Here is a 26479-nt window from a genome sequence, read left to right as displayed (position 1 = left end):
TGGCACTCCATGCTCTTTCTTCACCTCCAAGACACCACCAGTATACCACACGGCTCTATCCTTGGTCCCCTCTTGTTTAACATTTTCACCAACACCCGCTACACATCCACACAACAGGCCACCCTAATACACTACGCAGATGATTTCACTGTCATTTGCACATCTGACAACAGAGTACACCTCCAGTAAATTACTCATGAATCTTTAACAGCCACTGAAACATTGCTTCATAACTTATGACTCATCCTCAACCCAAAAAAGATCAAACTACTATTTTTCCCCCAAATCCCTCTCTCATGAATACACAAAAATGTAACTGCCTTTCTCTTGATAATACAACCATTGAAGTCACCTCTCATAGTAAACTATTAGGGGTGATAGTGGATGATAACTTACATTCAACCTGCATATACAAAATTGCATAAGAAAAACTCATCAAAAATTAGGGATGCTTTACAGAGCCAAAAACTTTCTCATCAACTCACCTCAAACTACACTTGCCATTACCTTTCTGCTATCCACACTTTTTGTGGTGCACCCATCCTTACTAACCTCCATGTTTCACAAAAATTAAAACTTGAGCAATGCTATAACAAAGTCATAAATTTGCAGCAAATACCCCTGTCAGAACCCATCACTGTATAAAACTAAAAAGCCTAAGTTGGTTAGAACTGCCTCATCATCTAACATATACATAGCTTCTTACCACCTATAAAATTATCCAGCATCCATCTGCCTGTTCAGCACTAAAAATTATTCTACATAACTGTTCCCAGTCAGTCATTGTGATCCAGTGACCAAAAACTCCTGTCTGACTACAAACTTATCAAATCTGCTGGGCATTGTCTGTATTCATACAAGGTTGCTAAGGCTGGAACTCCTTACCTGAATCCATCAGGACAATACCCTCCCTCCCATCTTTCAAAACCACACTGAAAAACTTCCTAGCTAAAATCTGGCTCTGTTCTTGTTCAGTCCCAGGATAAACTATTTTCCTAAATGTGAACAAGTACCTTTTCATTCCTTATACCTCCTTACTCTCCCTTCTTCACTTACTTCCTTACTTCTATCAAATTCTCTTCCCTGACTTTCTCTGTAAATATACTATAAGCCTGTTTTTCCTTCACTTCATATTGTAGTTCCTATTTGTATTAGAATAACCTGTGTTTAATTTCTCTACAAGCTGTCTAAAATTTCTATAACATTAAATAATTGCAATATAACTTGTATCGATTCTTAACTAATGTTTACAGTGGATATAAAAAGTTTACATACCGCAGTTAAAATGCCAGGTTTTTGTGATATAAAAAATGAGACATCAATAAATAATTTCAAAAGTTTTCCCACCTTTAATGTGACCTATAACCTGTACAATTCAGTTGAAAAACAAACAAATCTGTTAGGGGGAAAAATATAAAAAATAAAAAAACCTACAATACGCTGGTTGCATAAGTGTGCACACCCTTAAACTAATACTTTGATGTGTGTGCACACCCTTAAACTAATACTTTATTGAAGCACCTTTTCATTTAATTACTGCATTCGGTCTTCTTGGGTACACACCTGCCCTCAATTAAAGAGACCCTGATTAACCCCAAATAAAGCTCAGTTGTCCTAGTAGGATTTTCCTGATGTTTACTCAGTTGCCTGCTACAGCAAAAGCCATAGTTCGCAGAGAGCTTGCAAAACATCAAAGGGATCTCATTGTTGAAAGGTATCAGTCAGGAGAAGGGTACAAAAACATTTCCACAGCATTGGATATACCGTGGAACACAGTGAAGACAGCCATCAAAAAGTGGAGAAAATATGAGACAACAGTGATGAAAAGAACTGGGAGTCCCTCCAAAATTGATGAAAAGACAAGGCAAAAACTGGTCAACGAGGCTGCCAAGAGACCTACAGAAACACTGAAGGAGCTGCACAAATTTCTGGCAAGTACTGGTTGTGTACTACATGTGACAACAATTGCCTGTATTCTCCATATGTCTGGGCTATGGGGTAGGGTTGCAAGACGGAAGCCTTTTTGTGCACAGGAAAACATCCAGGACCAGCTAAAATTTGCAAAACAATACATCAAGTCTCCCAAAAGCATGTAGGAAAATGTGTTATGGTCTGATGAGACCAAGGTTGAACTTTTTGGTCACAATTCCAAAAGGTATGTTTGGTACAAAAACAACACTTCGCATCACCAAAAGAACGCCATCTCCATGGTGAAACATGGTGTTGGCAGAATCATGCTTTGGGGTTGCTTTACTTCAGCTGGAACTAGGACTTTAGTCAAGGTGGAGGGAATTATAAACAGTTCCAAATACCAATCACTTTTGGCCCAAAACTTTCAGGTGTCTGCTAGAAAGCTGAAGACAAAGAGGAATTTCACCTTTCAACACAACAATGACCCCAAGCATGCATCCAAATCAACAAAAGAATGGCTTCACCAGAATAAAATTAAAGTTTTGAAGTGGTCCAGCCAGAGCCCAGACCTAAAGCCAATAGAAAATCTGTGGGGTGACCTGATCAGGACTATGCGCAAGAGATGTCCTCACAATCTGACAGATTTGGAGTGCTTTTGCAAGGAAGATTGGGCAAATATTGTCAAGTCAAGATGTGCCATGCTGATAGACTTCTAACCAAGAAGACCTAATGCTTTAATTAAATCAAAAGGTGCTTTGACAAAGTATTAGTTTAAGGGTGTTTACACACAACAAAGTATTAGTTTAAGGGTGTGCACACTTATGCAACCAGCATATTGTACGCTTGTTATTTTTTATATTTTATATTTATATTTTTCCCCTAACAAATTTATTTGTTTTTCAGATGAATTGTACAGGTTATTGGTCACATTAAAGGTGGGAAAAGTTTTAAAATGATTTATTGTGGTCTCATTTTTTTTATATCAGACAAACCTGGCAGGTTTTTTAAGCAATATTTTAATTGTTTAATTGTTTAATTGTTTTGTTAAGGGAATTTAACATGTATATAAGAAATTGAGATTAAAGATGAGTGTTCTGATGAAATCTACAGCTAGTAGAAGAAAGTGCTCAACCTGTATTTTAGTGTTGTACATTAAACTAGTTTTTAACCAACTGGAACGTGACACCCTGCTTCTTGGAATCATTTTTGTGCTTCAGTTTTGGCTATTGTTGGGATTCCTTGAATTTACAATTTTGAAACCTGGCAGTTTAACAGGGGTGTGTAAACTTTTGATATCCACTGTATAAATTATGTCTAATTTCTTATAATTATTTTTATAATTATTTAAACCGCAAATATTTTTGTTTTATTTTTGAAGAATGTAAAATTATTGTTCTTAAAATGTTTTGCAATAAATTAGTTTTCTCCCCAGGCCTCTGCTGAAAATGGGCTTTTACCAAGTCAGACTTTCCTGGTAATCAAATGTAAATAAATAAAGTGATGCAAAGCTATTCAAAACACAAAGAAAGTGTTCTCACACCTTTGATGAAAGCTTAGTTATGCACAATATATAAAGGCATTCTGTAGCTTTAAACCACCTATGATTACATGCCTCCCTTCCACAAGCAATTGCAAAGTGTGAAAATGTGCAATATTTGCATTGTGCTTTCAAAATAGTGGACCAGTCCTATGAAGGCATAAAAGCACCAAATGCAGACAACACAGAAAAATGCAAAGCTTTATGAAATGTATAGTTTAACATTTACTTAACTGTCTCAGTGACTCTGCCACACAATTGATATCTGTGAGGAATACAAGCAACTCTCCTGCTCCTAGAAAACTGAGTTCTGTTTGAAGTGAAACTGGAATTATGCTGAGAACTCACAAAAAATAAACCTTGAATCATAGTGTTATACTATTCCTTGGAACTTTTACAGTCACTGCTCAAAACAAAGTCAACTGGATCAGGAAAAGGAACACTCTTTTGAGCTGGTTGGATAGCACACAGTCTGCTTGATTGGTCAAACTTGAACTTTCATCCTTACCTCAGATATTTAGTTAAGGTAGCTCTCTGATTGGTACAATAATAGATTTGTCAAACATTGATCTGGTAATTCTCAGCTCAGATTGGTTGTCTGATTCTCTGGAATGCTGCATTCTGGTTTACACTCATCAGGAACCAGTTGGGTATGTGGCCTATTAGGAACTATGGTATCACTTCTAGATTGCACCATTTAGGACATACTTTTGTGGTTTTCTCTACTGTAATACTTGCCATGTCCACTTTTTTATCCCCTCAAACTTTAACTTGACTTGGTTTTAGGACACTGGTAATGGTTGCACATAGTGTTATCAATCATATAATTTTTTGTATGAAGCTTTAGTTTTTTTGGTCATTGCATTTAACTGCATGGTACAGAATAACTCATGGTTCAAGTCTTAGCTCATATTCATCTTCCAAGAATTAGCTGAGAAGGACATAGTCCCGTAGCATTGTGTAGAGTAGCCCAATATGCCATGAGATGCTTGTGAGGATATGCCTGTTTTAGTATCTTTTTAGCTGTCTGTATTGATCTCTCAGCTTCAACATTTGATTGTGCATTCTAAGGACTTGAATGGAAAATAGCTGTTAACTTAGAATTCACAGGACATAAACTGTGTGCCATTGTTTGAAACCAATTCTATAGGAAGACCATACCTTAAGAACAAAGTCACAAGTGAAGTAAACAAGAATAATAAGGTAGTTTTTCATTTAAAGACATAATAAGTCGATGATTATCTTATGCCGAGGATCTCATGTTAATGGTGTTGACTCAATGGCCCCCATATGCTGAAGTGGGCCCCAAGGCTAGATTTTTTTGTGGACCCCATAATTATATTTATAAAAAAAACAAGAAAATTATTGGAAAGTGTACTTTCTGGCTTTCATTACAGCAAATTTTTCAATTATTTTTGAGTAATTGACTTTTTGTAGCAAAATCATTTTCTATACATAAAATTGCCAAATGATTAAGCTGTTCTTGGCTAGTGGAATTTCTTTGCCACGTTTTTAATGAGTTTGCCAATTTACTGAACAATCTCTCAGCTGATGAGACAGTTACTGGAATAGTACAAAGCAATTTCAATGCAAGGCAAATATTGCCAAATATTTCTTGTAGATTTTTTTCATATATTAAATTAAGAAGTTTAATTGGTGACCTTTCCAAACCAAAAATGGTCTTGTGGATTGTTTTAAGGTGAAGTACTTCATTTATTAAATCATCCGACAAATCTCTTTCGTAAGCTTTTACAAGTATTGCTACTTTTGTGGTTAGCTGATCTTTGTCCAAATCCTGAAAATTTAAAATTGGAGAGAAGAATTTGCAAACATTATTCGCTGCTTCAAATCTTGTTTTTATATCGTTGATAATAAAATCCAACACTTGGTACACGACAGAATTTCAGAAGTCTCCTTCACAGTTTTCAGAATTTGTGCGCTTTTCGGGAAATTGGTGTTGGATTTCTATTGCCGCAGCAACTGCTTTAGCTTCATGAACAATATTTTCCCACAAATTGCGCAACGTCTGAATTTCTTCCACTAAGTATTTTACCAAGGCGGTCTCTATATCAAGAGATAATCCTTTGCTTTGTATGACAATATTCTTATTATCAATACTGGCTAGTATTTTATGCCAGAATATTGTCATCAACAGACCTTTATAAGAAGTGAAATATTTCTTCAAACCTTTAAGTGTATTTAGTGCTGAAGGAGTTAATCATGTAGCCATCTCACTAAGAATGTCATCTATCACAGCAAGTACACTGGGGTAATGTTTGACGATTGGATGCACAGCTTGTATTCTTTCACTCCATCTTGTTTCTGACACACTTTGAAGAGATAATGGTATGTGTTTTCTAAGTACCTCCCTGCGTGCAGGACTATGAGCGAAATAAAGTGTACAAGCTCTCTATATTTCCGAAAAATGTTATAACATCTGGATTGATTTTTGCAGCATTCACTCCTACATGATTTAATGAATGTGCACCACAGGGGGAGAACACTGCAAATTTGTTCTTTTCTAGGATGCGGGTTTGAATGCCAATTACTTTACCACGCATATTGGCGCCATTATCGTACCCTTGTGAACGTCAGTCTTGAAGAGGTATATTGTGCTTTTCAAGAGTAACAAGTATTTCTTCAGTTATTTTCTGTCCAGTTTTCCCAGTAAAATTTATGAATTCGATGAAATGTTCATTTACTTCAAATTCATTTAAATCTTTGTTTTGAAATACATATCTGAGAATCAGGACATTTTGCGAGATATCTTGTGTTGCATCAACAATTATACCATAAAAAATTGAGTCCCTTCTTTGATCCAGAATGTCTAGACAAAGGCCTATAAACTCATTTTGAGAATACCACGACAAATAATGGACATATCCTTTCATATTTCTTCCTTCTTCTATCTGATTTTGTTGAACTTTAGCAAGGTGTTGTCATGTTACTTCATCATATTTTGCAATTAGTTCCAAAAGCCCTAAAACATTTCCACTGTGGACATTTCCAATTGTTGTGTTCTCTCCTTGAAACGCTAAACCTCTAGATGCCAAAAAAAGTGTTACGTCTAAAATTCGTTGCAGAATAGCTTTCCACTTGGTTGTCTCAGACTGAATTTCTAGTTGGAAGGCTTTATCAATTCCATGTCCTTTTAATGAATCCAAAAGACATTTCCAAGCTACATATTGTTTCCATTGTTCAGCACTATTTTCATGAGATGGCAAAATATCATATAACTTTATCCAAGGTTTATTTTTAGGAGAAAATCCTTCTTGAGCTAAACAGCTTAAATTTTTGTTAAGTGGATCACATAAAAGTCGACATGGTAGGCAGTAAAGAATTTCTTTTGATGCACTCCATGTTAGCCATTCTCATGGAAAATGTTCACTTGTTCTATTATCTTTCATTTTTTTATATAAAAGCAACTTTTGAAATTCTCTACTATTAACATCTTTTGGCAATTTCTTATATATCTTTTGGAATTCTTGAAAGGTGGTCAGTTGTACTATTTCTTGTCGCAATTTATATGAAATTACTCAAGGCCGTGTACAAGGATCATCGTATTTTATATCAGGATTTTCGAAATGATGTATAACTGAAGTATCGACTGTATCATGTTCTTTCACAGCTAGTTCTTTTTAAGGTTTCTCATTTCCTTGTTCTACGACAGTTGAAACAGTGGCAGTCGCTTCCTCTTCGACTGATTTTTGAATTTTTGAATTCCCATAATTGCTATCTTCATGATTAGTACTATGCCCTAAATTCTTTTTGTCACCATATTTAAAGAATTTTGTTATCGATTGACGACCGCTTGATGCTTTTGCTTCTTTTTCGTATTTAAGTTTCCCTTTCTAAGCGCCAGACTTGTGTTTATAATTTGAAGCAGACATGGCATTACTTTTACTTGCTAATTTCTATAAAAAAAAAATAAAAGCCAAAAATATTTATATAACTTTTTCAAAATCAACATATCCATAAAGAACAGGATGAGTGCAAAGCAAAAATATTTACTTACGATTATGAACATACCTCTCAACCTGAAAACATCAAAAATCTGGACAAATGCCCACGAAAAATAGGTACAAATCTGTACACTAATTAACATAAAATCTGCATACCTAATTATGTAACCCCACCCATTCCAATAGAATTGTGAGAAACCAAATTCCAAATGCAAACTGAAGAACAGACAACCAAAATATGGCCCCAGAGTCCCACTGCAGCCATTCCAATGTCCCATTACTTGGCTATTTCACTCCATTTACCATAAACACTGGAATGTGCATACTACTTTACTTCTACAATGATTATTTGGATTTCATTTAAAACTTATTTTACATTTTATAGTATAAACACTAATAGACATCTGCTAAACAAAGCAATACAGTCTCAGAATGAAAATAGACTTAGCATTAAAACGTCTCTGTCCCTGAAATGCACATTCATTGAAACCCAGATACTAATGCTTAAATAAAATAGCTGCTGCTATAACCACTCTGCTTACTGAGTGTAACATTTGAATTAGAAAGCTGCGGAGCTGCTGCCAATAATGAACTACACAAACCGTGTGAGTTGCATGCTTAAATAATACAGCTGATCGCATACCTCTCAACTGTACAGATTTTTGCAGAATGTCCAGATTTCTGCCTAATATTTTTGGTCCATTTTTCATAAAATCGTGGTTTTATAGCAAATCATTGGCAAATCACTGAAGATTTAAGTCAGAAAATAATATCAGACATTTGAGTTTCAGACTTCATATCCTTCAGAAAATTAATATTAAAGCACATCCTGTTGCTCTATCTACTTTCTAAGTTTGTAAGTACAATATTCAAAAATTGTCCCTATCTTTGGGCCTTTGCCCCCTCCCCATTATTTATGGTTTTGTCCAGATTTCTTACTCTAAGAGGTTGAGAGGTATGCTGCTGTCATAACCACTCTGCTTACCGAGTGTAACATTTGAATTAGAAAGCTGCAGCTTCACGCACGCACACACACACACACACACACACACACACACACACACACACACACACACACACACACACACACTAATGCTTAAATAAAATAGCTGCTGCCATAACCCGACAAGTGCGCAGCCGCAGACAGCCATATCTTACACAAGAATCGACACATCCAAAGACTAGAAATTCAAAGCATGGCATGGCTATTTATTTTTTCACACTAACAGTTACAAAAGAAGAGTCATGGGTTCTTGCAACACATGCCTTCAAAATAAGTAATCCATTATCCCTAAGCTAGTAATAGCCATTACTCAAAGTAGCTGTTATTCATGTACTTAACAGTCGGGTACTCGGGTTAAAAAAAAAGTTATTTGTTTTGATACAAAAATAACAGGTAAACTTCCAAAAAAAGAATAACATGATAATACAGCTCAGTTAAATCAAACTTCCAGCACGAAGATAACATATTTTATCATATATATATATATATATATATATATATATATATATATATATATATATATATCCTACTGGCCATTAGAATAAAACAGTACAGAGGCAGACAAAGATAAAAAAGTCATATTGCTTCATCAACATAAATATAACAAGTGCCTAATTTCAGTGGAGGCACAATTCACTGATTTATCCCTACTATGAAATAAACGATACTCTCTAGTACTGACTACATTGAGGTGTGTACATTTTTTTCTTACCTCTTAAATCCAATAATGTGCTTCGCAGTGCTGTCAGCTGCTCAGTGCTCATGCTTCTGACTCGTCTGTCCTGTCCCTCTCTCTTTAGACCCTATCATATTCTCTACTCTACTGCAGGCTTGCAAAGTAAACTCAGCCCAGAGCAGTCTTGAGCCAAATTCCGATATGTTGGCAGGCTGCTCACGAAGCTGACGTCACTGTGCATGCCTCTCCATGATGATGTCAGTTTGAAAAAAAAAAGCCAGGAAAAAAATTTAAAAAAAAATCTGGGGAATTCAGAAATTAAGGGGTGCCACTCGGGAATCGTGGCACCCTATGATTTGGACCTCAATCTCGTTTGAATTATTTTTTCTTTGTAGTCTGTTTTGTGTGCCATATTATTTTATGTGTTATGAAATGAGAAAACTGTTAGAAACATGATCATTATACTATAAGGTCACAGAGCATTTGAATGCATTTTTTAAGCTTTAAGAGATACTTGGAGGGTATTCAAAGTCTTACATCTGGACATTATCATTCCCTATACTTATTGTCATTGTATTAGTATGATTCTCAGAATTAATGTTTCAGGAAGACTGAGGCATACAGCATTATTTTATCATATCTGATTTAAAGGAACTGTGGCATTAGGTCCTGTACTCTGATGCCAGTACTGAGGCATGAGGCATCTGTAGATGTGCTGTGTGAACCTACTTCACAAAACATCTAACAATATCAGAGAATATAAAACAGGTGAATGCATATGGGAAAAGCCATACAGAGACACTATGATCTATCATTCAGTGAAGCATAACATATTTCAGAACATACAATCAATGTATGAAACAGTATAAATGCATTCAGTAATGCAGAAACCTGGGGAAACCAGTTAATATAAAGAGAAAAAGGCTGCACTGTGATAACTACTATAGTAAGACATTTTGTAACCTCTGGTAACACTATCAGATCACCAGCAGACCACATTAAAGCTGGTTTAATGAGTTTACCATTTTAATTTATCAGTTAATAAACACTGTAACCCAAGTATATGTTTCTGTCTGCAGAACAGCACACTGTTATTAATAAAACTGAAGCCATTAATGTGTATTGAGTTTTGCAAAATTTGCCCAGCACTCCTCACATAGAGGAATAAAGATCTGCCTGTGACTCTGGCAAACTGAGTTTGATTAGTGACTTGAGTACCTAATGGAGATGGCCGGGTGGAATTAGCCTTGCCTCTTCTGAGGGAGAGAGATGAGAGTATGCAGGAGACCAACAGTTCAGAAGACCTGGTGGTGATATCAGTGCTGTAACAAGGACAGCTGTTATAGAGGTAGGCTCACACCACCCGCTCTGCTGCATTGATAATAATAATGAACCGAATCGTGAATTTTGAAAAGGGCCCATCTCCACAATAAAAAAATATGGATCTGGGCCCTTTTTGAAATTCACGATTCAATTGTTGTATGAATTAAAGTATACATTTTCAGCGATCAAGAAATTTCAAAAAAGAGGTTTTAAATATTTTTATCTTTTGCCCAATCACACCAGTTCCCCCTTATCCCGGTCCCCCAGACTATGGCCCTGTCAGCCCCCCCCCCTTGTGGGGGCCATGGTTGACCTTTACTGCTCATGGTTTTGCAATGGTTGATGCATAATGCAAAACTACTGCTTAGACACTTGGCTGATAATGTTTTGGTCGCTGTTTGACCATCACACTGACATTTTGTCTCTTTTTTGGCATTTGAGACAACCTTAATGACCTTCATGTATTTGCTGTAGTACTTCTGTTCATTGAGATAACAGTATTATGATTCTGTCTTGTTTTAACAAGATGCCATCATGCTCTGATAATTGGGCTCAGACTTTATAGTAATTATCCCTGAGTTGTTTGGTTTGTTTCCCACAATCTGACCACCTATGTTGCATAACTTTGATAACAGCTTACTGCTCTGGATCATTAGATCATTTCTGTTTATGCTTCTCTATTCTTTTAGTAGTTACAGGTCTAGTCATCATTATGACCTGCACACAAGCTGCAGCATCTTCCTCAGTATAAAGTCTGATCATATATAGGATCTCTGGATGACATATCTGCAACAAAGAGTTGATTTCCAGACACATGACTTGCTCTGGAATTGAAACTTCTTAGTTTCTTTAATATCCTTTGCAGTTACACTGTGTTTAAGTAATAATAATTGATTACTGGTACTAATGGAATGTGGTCAGTCTGAAGTTGGAAACTCTTGATCATCTGGAGAACTTCTTACATGCCCACATACTTGCAAAGTATTCTTTTTGGATACCGTTGTTCATACATTTGGAGTACCACTGCACCTAGACCATAGCTACCAGCATTTGCATTCACAGTTGTCATAGTATGCCAACACATCATCTGTTGTCAGCGTTTCTTTTACTTTGCCGAATGCTCGGGCCTGAGCATTTCCTCATGACCATGGTACAGTTTTCATAGGTTCATAGGTGTGTAGTAGGTTAATGGCCTGGAACCTTTACAAGCCTAGCCCATAGAAGTGCCCTGGCATCGTGCCACCCAATGTTAGTTCCCAGTGTCTCTATCAAGCAGAGCCACTGGAGTGATCCCTGGGGTGAACTTTCTATTTCCCATCCACTCATCAAGATTTCTCTTGAAGAGGGCCAGTGAGGTGCTCTGCTTGACATGTATGGGAAGTCTATTCCAGACCATGGGCAGTCTCTTTCTTTATCAAGTCTGTTAATGGCCAAAACATTGTCAAAGGATCTGGTAAAAACCTGCCCAAATAGTTAATCATGCCTTGGACTTGTTTTAACTCAGTAACACAAGATGGCTCCTGGAACTTGGCTATTGTTCTGACCTTACATATATCTAGTCTGACTACCATGAGTACTTATGTGGTGCCCAGAGTTCTATAGCACTGTTATAATATGAAATCATTTGTCTTGGTTTAACTTTAAAACAGAATTTTTAATTATCATCTACCACATAAACCCAAAACTCTAACTTGTGCCCCTTCTACACAGTTGTGGCTAGAAATCTATCAATGCATGGAGTTTGCCTGCAGGGATATGAGTTTACACCTCTGCTACTGCAGATGCTGTAAGAAACTTGCACGTGTAGCATGTGACTTCACAGTAACATCAACCCTTGTATTAGTCCTTAAACTCTTACAGAGGCCACAAATAGGAATTATAACTTGCCACTCTGCTTCAGCATTAGACACAGTAGTGACTGAGACAAAGAAAAATGCTTTCTGCGCATTATTTTTAATTTCATTCTTGGAAGCAATCTCTTTAATTAGCTTTGCTTTACAAGCAACAGCAAAATGTTACAGACATTTTCATCTCTTAAACCTTCTGCCACGTTATGGTAACAGTCATACCTCATGCATTTGCTAGACTTATTCATATTCTGCTTCTCAAACATTCTTTTAGTTTCACCAGAATTATGCCTCTGACGAAACTTGCCATTAACTTTGTCTTTTACTTCAAATGCATTATTTCCTATGTTCAAAATAACATTTTGCCCTTTAATCAGTTCTGTCTCTCAAGCAATTTGAATTGCTATTTCTAAAGAGTAACTTCAGGTTGTAACATTTGAGACACTCCTACAACTGTCATTTCAATCACAGTTATATCTCTTATTTGTTCATATTTTGTGTCATTAAACCAACAATTCTCCACCAGTTCATACTGTTGCCTTACAACCACTTCAGCACATTCACCCTTTGTTTGTACACGTGTGGAAACATGTCCTTTCACAAACTGTATTTCTTTTGACACAAAATGCTTAGTGAGTTTGCATATTATTGACTCATATTTATCTTTGTGGCCCTTTCCACTCACATCTCAACTTTCTGAGTGAGGTCAGTGCCACATCTAAATTTCTTAATAATGAATGAGTCACAGTGGTGTACAGCCCATAATAATATAGTTTTATATTGACCATTCACAGCAGCTCTGAAAAATTACATTTAAGGTTTAATAAAGTAGTTTTCTAAGTACTGAGGATGCACCTCAATATGGTTGTGTTCAACTTTTGCATATTTAAATGACTGTCACTTCTCGGAACATAACTGACAAACCAATTTAGAATCCCTTTAATACTAATCCACATACAGCATGAGATTCTGTGATTTATCATTTATCCACCTTACTTCCTGTGTTAAATTTGTTACAGAAAGGAGTATTTTTATTGGAGATGGCACTCAAAAATAATGGGATGTAATGAAGTTGTGAAGAAGACATATGACTGATAAAATTCTAGCTGATGCGAGTAGCAGTCTTTTTGGAATGTGCAATGTATTATGAAAGCAGTTGCAGGCCTCAGGTATTCATGATGGGATAAATGTCCAAACTCTTACCTGGAAAGGTTTGGGAGAAATAGAGAGGAAGTGGTTCTGCAGTGAAATATGAATAAGTTGAGCAAGTTAAGGAAACTGGAAATTTGTAATTGAAATAGAAGGTTCCGGTAAATATGACAGACTGGGTATACATGTGGATTAAATATACTTTAAAAATAACTAGCTAGTCATAATTACTTCCCATTGGAACAGTTACTCTTGCTGACAAAAGAATACATAATAAAATAATTGAGGAACTGGTAGCTTGCTCTGGCGTGTCTCAACACTAATCACTGCTCTTTCACTTCTGTTGTGGTATCTGTCTTTCCGTAAAAATGAGAAACTGATCTTGACTCAGTGTTTGATCATAAGACATAGGCGAACTTCCCTAATAACTAATAATTCAGTCAGATGTGAGTCAGTTTAATAAAACAGTATGATTTTGTACAAGACAGTGCCAAATGACTACTTTATACTTGCGAAACACCATTTTTCAACAGTTTACTATTTATTCATTACTGTACTAAATGTCTCTGGTGTAGTGTAATGGAATATAGCTGTTGCAGTAACATAACTGCACAGCGGTGTTTGTTCATTCTTGCAGCCTGTGAACAAAAGACACTAAAGTACATGTATTTTTCAGCTCTTCAGTGGCTATTATGCAGTGGTTGACAGCCTGGCCAGATGAATGGCAATATCATAACAGCACCCATAACATTTAAATAAAATGTCGTCGAGTCCGGATGTCACTAAGAGCATCATGGAAATAAAACAAGTAGTCTTTTTCAGCGTTTAAATTTCAGTGGGTCAATCAAGTAATCACAAAGTCAATAGATCACTGAATGATACTATTTAATACTAGAGCAGTCATTAATGTACAGCAAGTGAAAATTGGTTTCTTGGTGTAAACTGTAGGGAAAGTCGAGTACTGTAATAAACATTGCTGTACATTGTTAGAGAAGTGGTGAAATGTAATTTATTTATTTAATTGTTTGCTTGTCAACTGGTTGGATAGGCTTGCCCAAGGGCCCTAGTTATCCAGGCAGAAGGAAGAAAAGCAGGCAATGCAAACAAATGCATTAGCTGACCTGGCCTGTGGTCTGCTGAATGTGCAGTTACGGCATTTGGAAAAATTAAGGATGGAAGATTAATCATTCTAGACCATTCTAGAGCCTAGCACCAGATCTCAATTTCTATGTAAAATAAATGTGAATATTTCTGCTTTACTAATATGGTCTGCATTTAGCATAACAGATGCTAGACTTAAGAAGATAAGCAGGCTATCTTACTGAAGACATTTATCTAGAAAGAGTTCATTACTTTGTTCATGACATTGCAGGATGTGTTGAAGACCCAGGTATTACCTCTAGTTCATCACAAGGTATGTTTTGGTGATGTCTGATAAAAGAAGGGGATCTTCATTTTGTGGTAACCTTTATGAATTCCTGTCAATATTTAAAGATGCAGGAATATCAGTAGGAAAACTAAAATTATCAGGAAGAAGGTGTGAGTTGTTTGTGTTGTCTGTTGTTCAGAACAGTGTACACTTAGTGCAGGCTTTATTGAATCTGGCAGTATGTTTTCTTGCCTACTGAATCATTGTTTTTTCAGAAGAGTAGTAATTAGAAACGTGCTACTGATTGTTAGTGCATTCTGTATACTAAACCCAAGGTGTGGTTTTGAAAACCTACATCCACTGTATTGCCAAGGCAAGGCAATGTAGAAAAATATACTATCTATTGCACTGTAGGGAAACCTTTAGCTGTTACATGCTTGATGTCAAGAGATCAGTGGGTTTGAGATATCAATTATTCTTTTGTACCCAGAACAGTGACAATCTCACTTTTACATGCTAAATGTTAGCACAGGCTTTTACTAAGAACTTGGCTTTCAGGTAGTGAAAAATATAATCCCTTCCCTTGCTGTGAACTGCTATTGTAATTACTGTAGCTAACTGCTGTACATTATACAAATGCTACTATTGTATAAAACCAAGCTGTTAAGTAAAACTTTACAATGATATTGCCACCATGAAGCAAGCATCTGACCCTAGCTCTCAACTTCTTTGCTCAAGAATTGGGAAGAAAGCCAGAATAATGAGGGCAAAGGCCCCAAATCAGGGGCAATTGTTAAATATTACTTTTGTTCACTTAGTTAATAGAAAAACAGAATTTGTATCAACATGCAAGTATGAAAATCTAATGTTATACATGGCTTACTGTAACCCTTATAATTTACTAGAAAATCAAAATGTTATAAAGAATAGGACAAAATCAGAGACATTCATCAGCTTCAGGGACAGTGGAAAGTTATGCATCTGATATAGTTCTTTATTTTCACCACTTAACATGAACAGTGACATCACACAGCTACTTCCCTTTCTGCAACAGAACAGCAGAATTTACAGAAATGTTTTTAAACCGGTAAAAGTTGAATTTCAGTAGGACTTTCAGTCATGTGTCAAAAGCAATCCGTTTCAATTTGTTAGCAGTCAAAAGGAAGTGACTGAAGAGTGCTGTTACTGTCAGGTATTATGTTTTAATAAATCTGCAAACAAAGCTAATGTTTCAGAACTTCCATAAAAATATGTTAAAATTAGAATGTTATAGGTTATAATTTATTATGTCTCAATCTTCTCTTACAAATTACGATGTGGCTCTCACTTTACTCTCAGATATGACACGTGGCTACAAAAGCACAAGGGGCTAGCCATCCCTGGCTTACTTAGAAAATCATTCTATGTCACACAACATATAAGTAGGAGCATGGCATCCAGGTCCAAAGAAACCCTAGTGCTACTTTAGTCAGTCTTATCAGACCCATCAATGAGTACAGTGCCCCTTTCAGTATGCACCCGACCAGACATAAGCAGCACAAAGGTCCCTTACCAGAAGAATCCAGGGTATAAACACATTGCCCTATATGGATCGCTTTAAAGCCCTAACACTGTACTTGGTCTCCTGCAGGTTACTGACAGGTGATCTATGCCTGGCATACATGACATCCTGAGATCCAGCTCTGATGAACCTTTTGCATATCTGCAAAATCAATAGCATCAGAACCACTAGATCCAAAGAATTAAATTTTGCTTGTGACATAAATATGAAATCTTCACTAGACAAATATGTGTCTCAGAGGATTCCCATGCTCTGGAACAGGCTCCCCATCCATGTGAAGCAGAGTCCATCACTAACCCTATTTAAGCATAACCTTGAGCAATGGATAGGAAATCAGAAATTCAACCTGGGTCTGGCCTCATATCACTGATAGACACAGACAGACAGTAACTATGCCCAAACTAACACACACCCATAACCTTTGGAAATGTCCTAACATACCCACTCCAAATAAACACCAATGACACATGGAGACAAAACTGTGTTTGGCTACATGGCTAGGCTTATAAAGGCCCTGGTGGTCATTTACCTAGTATACACCTATGAACCTATAGTGTCCATAACAATTCTTTTTAAGATATAAGTTCAATAATACTAAAACGAGTTACATTATCAAGCACAAAGTAATGCAAAAGGGTAAATGCTTTCATTTTCCAGGAAAGTGATCAACTCTGTTGATTGTGCATCCCTGGATACTTAACCCCTTTACTATAATGTCCCCAAATTCTCACACTAGTTTTTGTTATTTTTAATGCAATTGCTTTAAAACAGAAAAAAATGTAGGCAGCTTGAGATTGATTCAGGGTAACAGACTCCATTAATAAAACTCATGTACTAACTAAAAATGTATAAAATGACCTAATCAGAAATGGCCCCAGTATGAATTTGGACAATGAAGCTTTCACTCTGCTGCTCAGGATATACTCGCCATTCCTGCAGTGTCAAACACTGTGCCATAACCTATAAAGCCATGGCATATTACTGTGTCTTTTATTTATGTAAGGTAAACAGAGTGAGTAACAAGACCAATCTTCCTTCATCTACAACCAGTTAAAACAATAATGTGACTAAAGCATATATATATATATATATATATATATATATATATATATATATATATATATTTTGCAAGATTTATATAGACACTGGAATCAAGGCATACAAAGGACTCATAAAATGAGAACTCGCATAACTTTTACCTTTGGCTAGACTATAACAAAGTCACATACAGGGTCTAATGTCCTACAGTCTACTTCCATTTTTTCCTTGTCTATTAGAATTATTCAAATTATATAATGTCCAGCCCCATAATGAAATACAATGTGATACTTTCAACTAATAATATCCTGCAAGATACTAGACAAATGAAGTAATTTAGGATGGATTATTTCCACGTGAAACAATGACATCTACTTACAAATCAGTGTAATGTGGCTGGCTATACTGTATAAGCTCTTTTTTTAAAACCCTCTGTTGAGTTCTGTTATAGGCCTTTGGCCAACTGCAAAGGTTTATTTCAATGTAATTAGTCCTATCTGCTTAAGAAAGAGCTATTTGTTGTGTTTCTCATGTCACCAAGATGTAATATCGAAGTCTCTCACTTGGCATCACCCCTCTCAGTCACTGACAAGCAGCATGCTGACTTAAGATAGCAGCAATTTCTATAATTTTGTCAGAATCGGCAGTTCTAATCTTCAGCAATATTTACAGTAGGTGCTATAATCTGGAAGTATTATGTAAAATTATCTCGATTACTTGTCAGGTGTTATAACTCTGCTGTAGGGGCTATGATATTACTACCACTCAGTGTCTCATAATTCTGCTGTGTCATACAGCTATAATCAAACTCCTCTGCCAAACCTTGTAAATGCATCTCATTTTGCTTTCCTTAAGAATTTGTTGCAGTTTCAGCAGAAAGTATATTCTTGGTAATAGCAAAGGGGTACAGCTATTTTTCTTTATACTGTAAGTTGAAAAAGCAAACATTTGTTATCTTGTCAATCTTACATCACTTAATGCAAGTTTAAAGTTTGCCAGCATTATCCTTATACCCCTTAGTGACATCCACAGTTAATACGCAGAGCATATTCAATCGATTTTTCTTCCTTGTTTACTATAATCTCAGAGAAATAAAATTTGAAAGTTATCCCTCCCTTGTTCCATTAAAACCAACAGAACTAATCTCAGTAATAGGACCACACTGCTGGGGTTTATTTCCTACACAATGAACAGAATTTAAAATGTCACTTACTGTTATAAGTCTGCCTTCGAAAAGGGGTGGTGCAACTGGAAGTAAAAAAAATACAATGCATTATTGTAGTCTTTGTGAGACAATTTTAAATGAGATAGTCATAAACCTACATGCACAACACTGAACCATTTGTAATTCCTTCATTACTACTCAGTTAATCTGTATTTATGTTTCTTTGCTCAGTGTTCATCTCCTGCTATATCTACTTAAGTACATTGATTTCTCTATGTTATAGAAAAATTTAGATAACTTGTAGGGGCAAAAAAGATACTGAACATACCACAAGCTGCATTTTTGCTTATGTATCAGATGGATTGTGTGATGTGATTTTTCTCTATTGCTTTTCAGCTACCAGCTGGTATTTTGTGGAATGTAGACGGGATATTTTTATTGGATCTATGTCGAAATGTCGAAAGGCCAAATTGTCAGAACCCATATGGTCGATAATTCAGTCCATTGAACTGTTCTGAGTGAGATCGCAGTACAGTAGGATCAGGAAATTTGCCCTTTTCCCCACTGTAGTGTGATCTCTTAGCTGGTATATATATTTTATATGGGTCTTCTTCAAATGAACAAAATGCCACTTACCCAAATTTTAAATGGTTGAGATAATAACACCGAACCTGCAGTAAAACAAAACCCACAATACCAATATTTTTACCAGGGAAAGGAGGCAATTGGCCAAAATGGACAAAAAACAAATGGAAGCATATCAAACCCACCTAAGTGTGGAGACCCACACACTCCCCAACTAAATATACCAACTCTGAGATCGCACTATAGTAGGGAAATGGGCAAACTCCTGAATGTTGGCCGACTTCCTCCTTTCCCTGGTGAAAATATCAGTGTTGCAGGTTTTTGTTCAAATGCAAGTTTGGTGTTATCGTCTCGATAATTTAAAATTTGGGTAAGTGGCATTTTGTTAATTGGAAGTAGACCCATTTTATATATTATACATTTTATATATATATATATATATATAGGGCTACTTCACAAGATCAAAGACCCATATAATCAACTTTCATAAGAACGAGACCACATAATTGAAACTCCAGATAAATGAAAGCTTACAACCAAGAATCCCAGAACACTGAACTCTACAATGAGCAGACTTCCAGTCGTCAAGTAAAGGCACAGTTCTACAGTGAAACACCACCAACAGCAAATAACTAGCACCAGCATTGCCCTACAACCCCCATGTGGGGGGCTGCACCCTCACACCCCCCTTAAATTATATATACCAACTCCGAGATTGCACTACAGTGAGAAAAGGGTAAATTTCCCAATCCTTACTGTACAGCGATCTCCAATTCAAACCGGTGATAGTTGTTTGCTGTAGGCAGTGTTTCATTGCAGAGCTGTGCCTGTAAGTAATGACTGGACTTCTGCTCAGTTGTAGAATTTGATGTTCCGGATTTCGTGGTTGTAAGTTTTCAGTTATCTGGAGTTTCACTGACATGGTCTCGTTCTTATGAAAGTCGATTATATGGGTCTTCGATCTTGTGAAGTAGACCTATATATATATATATATATATATATATATATATATATATATATATATATATATATATATATATATATATATATGAGTAGCAGGGGTTGTCTGCAAAAGCATTTTTTGTCTTGTTTGCGGGTTTTCTTTGGGTCCACTGAAAAGAAAAGGCAGTGAATTAATGCTGAAATTGCTTAATGTGAGCAGGCCAAGCAGAAATTTTCATGCTGTTTATGGTCACAACAGTATGTTTTATACAGCATGAGTACCAGGAATCTAGTCTGACTTGACAAATTGCTTGTCAGGTAAATATCTTGTCTTAGTATCATAAAAAAATGCAAGTCTCATTGTTGGTATAGCGGTGCTTTGGTGTCTACCGACCTTCCCGAAACCAGATGATGCACTTGCTTCTGAGGGGAATAAGTAAATAAAGTACATCAGGGCCCCACATGAGGGTTAGGTGTTGCTTCCTTAAAGAAAACATAAAGAAAAAACAGATAAAGGTGGGTTTTAATGAGGAAGACTTGAAACTAACTAAAATGCGGCTCCTATCAACAAATCCATCAAAGAGCCACAAGTCATGTTATACCTTAAACCTCATAAATTAAAATTATGGCCACAAATATAATTTTAAGCAAGCCAACACACCCTCTCAGAAATTTAATATAATAAAATCACATGTTATACCTTAAAACTAACAGCATTAATAGCCTCAGAAATGACATCACACAAACCATCTGTTCCCCATACCTGACCAAACAAGAACCCAACACTCCTGCCATCTTCTTGACCATCTCAAACTACATCTCCAAAATAAACAGTTTCCAGTTATCTCCAGACTTCTTTAACCGTGGCTAAATCAATGGCTAACCAAAGAACTGCAAGCTCTATATAGGCTTGTAAACAAAGCATGGAAATGTTGAAATGCAGCCCCAGAATATAGGATGCATTTTGCTCACCAAAAACAGCTACCAGATGACACAAAGCCAACCTTCTTAGAGAATCTCCAACTTCTTCTTCTTCTTTTGGCTGTTTCCGTTAGGGGTCGCCACAGCAGATCATTGGTCCGCAGAATGAGTGGCAGTAGAGTTTTACAGTGTTGAGTTGCCAACCCAGCACCCAACCTTCCTCAGAAGGCAAACAAGCACACACACACACACACACACACACACACACACACACACACACACACACACACACACTAGGGCCAATTTAGAGTGTCCAATGCACCTGCATCATGTCTTTCGAATGTGGGAGGAAACAGGAGCACCCTGAGGAAACCCGAGCAAACACAGGAAGGACATGCAGACTCCACACAGAAGGCACCCCAGCTGAGAATCAAACTGGAGAACCTCTTGCTACTACTCTCCAACTAACTAGAAAAAATGTAGAATTTGTTTAACAAGATATCAGTAGGTGACCCAACTAGTAAATCTCCACTTAAAGTAATTTTCCAGTGTCTTCATGTAGTCATTGTTTTTCTGGGTAATGTTGCTTCTGATTCCTATTAGTCGTTGCTATTTAAATTTTTAAGCTGTATACATATATATATATATATATATATATATATATATATATATATATATATATATATATATACATTTTTGTTACAGTAGTTTTTGATGCCCCACACCCTTCTTATTTTTACAGTTAGAGTAGCCTGATGTTAGTGTAGCAGTTCTAGTAATGGTAGAAAACACTAATGGTAGCAGAAAAAGTGGTGTGTCCACTGCTGACTACAAGTCCCATGTATCCAATTGTCCATTGGCAATGGAAATAGTCTTTTGCCAGCACTAATACTCCCTAACCATTTCACAGAGAAAATAGGAGTGCATCTTTTTACATCTACTTTCATCTCTTGGGTTCATTGTTGTTGAAACCGTCAGTGTAATTTGAAGATGATTATCCTTTGTAGCTTGAAAGGCTGCATTCTGTGCTATAAGCTGGTATGTATCCCAGTCAAGGCTGACCCCTTTGGGAGAGCTAGACCATTCTCCATTGCTCCGGACAGGATTTAAACTTAACTTATGCAAGACTGGAGTATAATGAAAAAGACAAATTTACAAGAATCTCAAGGCAGTACAGTGAACTTTTCTTTGCTAGGGTAAGTGCATATAATGTACTTGTGCATACTGCTTTTAGTGACAGAAAGGTAGAGATACTGCCCACCAGCAGACTCTCCAGCAGTGTATTTAGCAGCCATTGCATTCTGGGATACATGTTGGTTTCTTTCTCTTGGGGAAATTTACACAGCAGAACCACCCAAATCGTACTGGAGCCATATGCGAGAATACTTTTTTTCAAGTGAATTTTTATAAACAGCAAAAAAAAATAATAAATCAGACACAAAACCATAAACATAACCACCCTGTTAGACAGAATCCATCCAATGCCACAGCTAGTGGTGAAGGCCTCCATCCCTAGTTCATCTCTCTACGAAGAGTACCTCATCCACCCTTTCACCCATTTCTTTATCATCTGTTTAACCAACTTTATCACCCTACACCAGTCAAAAACACCCATTATCAAGCCATTTACAAAATGAGCCACAACATCTCAGGCAAATGATTTCTACCCAAGCTCCACCCTCTTCACCTTTGGCAAAACATTTGAAAAGCTGATCTGTTGCCAGTTCACACAGTATCTACAGACATGTGGAATCCTTTCCTTTCTATAGTATGGATTCAAGTCTAGTCTGGTTGAAGTACTATGACTGGTCTGTACACCTCTATAAATGACATAATTACCAGTATGGCTTCCAGTATGAACAAAGGTAAACTAATAGGATCCCTCTTTCTAGACATATTTAAAGCATTTGACACACTGCACCACACCTTGCTAATAAACTCTCTGCAGGAAATAACCATTCAGCAATAAAATGGTCTGAATCTTTCCTTTCCAGCCAGCTATTTAAAGTACACTGTCCCCTTGCAGCATTCCTCATTGGAATACCACAATGATCAGTTCTCTTACCGATGTTCTTCTCACGCTTTGCCAGTGAATATTTCACAGACATTCTGCATATGCTAGTATTACTATATGCAGATAGTATGGTGATATACAGATCCTGTCCATCTCACTCACAATGATCAAAATCAGCTGGAAACAAACCTATGAACTTATCTGACTGACTATGCACATACAGACTAATTCTAGACAAAAAGAAAGCCAAAGCCATGCTCTTTGGAACCCCCAAAAAGCTAGCTAAGGTACCCAGCAACAGGGTCTTTTCTCACTCCAGTCATGTGGCAATAGAAACAGTTCTTCATTTTAAATACCTCAGTGTCTGACTAGACTTTGCTGTTAAACTACAAAAAAATGTACAAAACACTAAGGCTGAGGTAAACACTCTGCTATTCTGATCCAATAAAATACGTTACGTCCTTTCACTTAAAGGAGGAGCATTGGCCTAATCCTTGGTTAAGTCAAATGGTTACCTTTAGAGCTCAGAAATACCCTACTTCTTATAGGTCTGGTCTTCAAACTCATTAACCTTTGTTCATTCCCTTCAAGAAGCACAAACTACATGACAAAAACACCCTCTACAACCTTAGATCCTCCCATCACATACCTCTACCCTTCAGGCCCCTCATTCATCGCTCTACTCCACTCCACTCATGACACTTTCACTCCACTCTTGCCTCTAAAGTCTGAGCTGCAATCCCTCCACATATAAAATCTATTGTACCTTTTCCTAAATTTCACTCAGAACTAAGTTTTTCTTATTCAAACAAAATGTAAGTGCTTTCTGAACTGTGGAGTTATATAAATCCACCCAAAAATATCCTCTTCTCAGCATAAGTTGTATATTAAACTGTAACTGCTTAAAAATAATATATTTTGCCTGACAATTCTACACATATATTATGAGTAATGTGTATGTGTAATTGTACTAGTTTATAAATGTATATTATGTCTGATAATTATAGCATTATATTGTGATTGCTATGTATTATTTTCAGTCTGAAAATTTCATAAAATGGTCCACTGGGATCTGTTTTCTACTCCAATCAACAAATGCAAATAAATAAACAAATGTTAAGTACAAATACAGTTATACCTTTAAATAATAAGAAATACAAAGGATACTTACTCAAACTCCATAGAAAGTCAAACAACATGCCTTGACATTCTGTTATTTAACAGAAACCCCCTTGAGGTCCCCCCTGTTGTTAATATCTAGAATGTAATGCTGCCCTTAGTTTATTTAATAAATTAATATCCCAATATCCTGTATTTACTGTCTAGGGTCTTGGGGGAGGGGGAGACATATCCTATTCTGTTACCCAGTAGAAGTGAGGTACTGAAATAATCATGGATGAGACACCCCTCTATCACAGGATGTATACACATGCACACACTCTCACACATACCCCCCCCACACACACACACACACGTGTGTGTACATGCATACACTCTCTCACATACTATGTGTAATTTTTTTTCTTGTATTGTGCAAAGAAATGGGAGCACCAAATGAAATGTCATGCAGACACAAGGAAGACTCCACACATGAAATACCCAAGCAGGGAACTGAACTGGAGAACAAAGAATCAGTTGACCTAATTTTCTTTTTCTGCGGCTATAAAGTTATACTTAGTCCTCCCTTTCCTGATATATAATTAGTGACAAATCTTGTACCATTATAGATGCTTTTCCGACCGTGTGATTTTTGTCCAACTAGGCTTCGACTTCGGATATAAATGTAAGATGTGACTTCAACAAAAAGAAAATGAAGGGATTTAGTCCCTGCTCTCTGGTTAGTTATCCTATAAATATCACATGATACTACGTTATCTGGGCATTAATGCACAGCACACGCCATTCATTCCACAAAATGTATCTAAATTAGGCATTCCACCATTTTTTTCACAGCTACGGGATGGTTTCCAAAGAAATATGATTTGTATAAGGACAAAATCAATCACAAACAAGGTCCCAGAATTAGTTAAAATGGATCTCTTGGGTCCTTCTACTATTGCCATATGCTTTCTGATGATTCTGTGGATTTTTCACTTGCTTTTTCATGGTGATATACAGCCATGTTCAGCCAAGACCCCCTTCACCCAGTCAATAGGTGCAAATAGTTACTTTCACCCACTCTTCCAACAGTCCAGAGCTGAGTGTATGTGTGTGTCTCTAATGATGGCAGTGGATGGCCAGTGAGGTTCAGCCTGCATCCAATGACATTAGTGGTGTTGGCATGTTAGAAAGTAATTGGCCTCCATCAGCCTCCCCAGTCCTCTCAAGGAAGAAAAGCAGCCATTGGCTGTTGAGTCCTTTCTGGTCCTAATGTATCCTTCAGTAAGCCATGCAGCCATACCCAAGTCCTTACCACTGCTGCCATAGGAAGGAATTCAACCTCTCTTCTATGTACGATAGAAACTGGCCACTGCCCTGGACCCTACACCACATTCTGTACCCATGCAGTTCCTTTTGTGATACAGTATTCTCTCATATTCTTTCTGACATTCATTTTTATGTTTACTGTAAGTTTCCAAGTTCAGACGCTCTTCATTATTTGGAAGAACAACCCATCCCACAGTGTGCTACAGCCATTTCCTGGAGTTAGATCATAGTAATGCTGCTCCGTAGATTATACGTGTTGAGAACAGTTAGTATGTCCTCATAGTGCTTCCATATTTAAGCCTTAAACTAATCTACAATTTGTTTATGAACAGCCCTCACCTGCTCCATACCATTTTAAGGTGGGATTCTGGGGATTATGGTGAAGGATGCCGAATACTCACCCTCCTTCTCTGACATGCAATGCTGTCCTGTAAGCATGTTATAACATATTGCATTGCATCACAGCTGGTACACAGAGACATATCATTGTCAAACAAAACCATTTCATGAGTAATACAGAAACCTCCAAAATTGAAACACATAATATCACTTAAAATACAAAGGCAAGCAAGTGAAGTCAAACAGTTACTGCTGGTGGAGTAACTACAAATAACAGCAAATTATTCAACACTAGAGTTTCCATTGCAACCTGAAAATGTATAACTTCTTACCACATGGTCTGGGTTTTTGCCCATGAATCACAAAGAGCAAGGAACAGCAAACGGCAAGAACAGTGAGCTTTTGCATGTTGTTTCAGTTTCTTCTGCTGACTAACAAGCTGCAAGCTCAAACCAGTGGGGAATTTCAGCGTCTCTCTCTTTATACACCGCCTAGTAAACATCAGCTGACTGGAGCAAGGTTCATTCAAATGACAAGATCCTGAAGTACAAGACACACACAAACAAACTGAGATAATGAAAAAGGAAGGGCTTCTAACACAACAGCTTCAACATTTCAACATCAGTGACAATGTCTGCAAGATAGAATGAAAATCTGCGGAGTCACGGAAACATTAGCAACCACAGTTAGCATTTATGAAAGTATAGAAA

At 36.8% G+C, this 26479-nt stretch overlaps 1 protein-coding gene across 2 annotated transcripts in view; it reads right to left on the bottom strand.

Moving 5' to 3' along the window:
* LOC122805608 (ependymin-like) overlaps positions 1 to 26265 on the bottom strand; it is a 114926-nt gene extending 88661 nt beyond the window's left edge. Inside the window, exons 1-2 of one of the 2 annotated variants that reach the window (XM_044075849.1) lie at positions 26102 to 26265; positions 18590 to 18624 (exon numbers count right to left, since the gene is read on the bottom strand). In XM_044075849.1, the coding sequence (XP_043931784.1) occupies positions 18590 to 18624; positions 26102 to 26177 (111 nt within the window). In that variant the 5' untranslated portion in view covers positions 26178 to 26265. The remainder of the gene's footprint in view (positions 1 to 18589; positions 18625 to 26101) is intronic. The other variant, XM_044075850.1, reaches the window with a different exon arrangement.
* Between the last annotated feature and the right edge of the window lie 214 nt (positions 26266 to 26479).

This window comes from Protopterus annectens, chromosome 6.part1 (assembly GCF_019279795.1).
Source record: "Protopterus annectens isolate FY-2018-M chromosome 6.part1, PAN1.0, whole genome shotgun sequence".
NCBI classification, from domain to species: Eukaryota; Metazoa; Chordata; order Ceratodontiformes; family Protopteridae; genus Protopterus; species Protopterus annectens.
The sequence above is the reverse complement of the archived record's forward strand: the minus strand, read 5'-3'. Positions and strand labels throughout refer to the sequence as shown.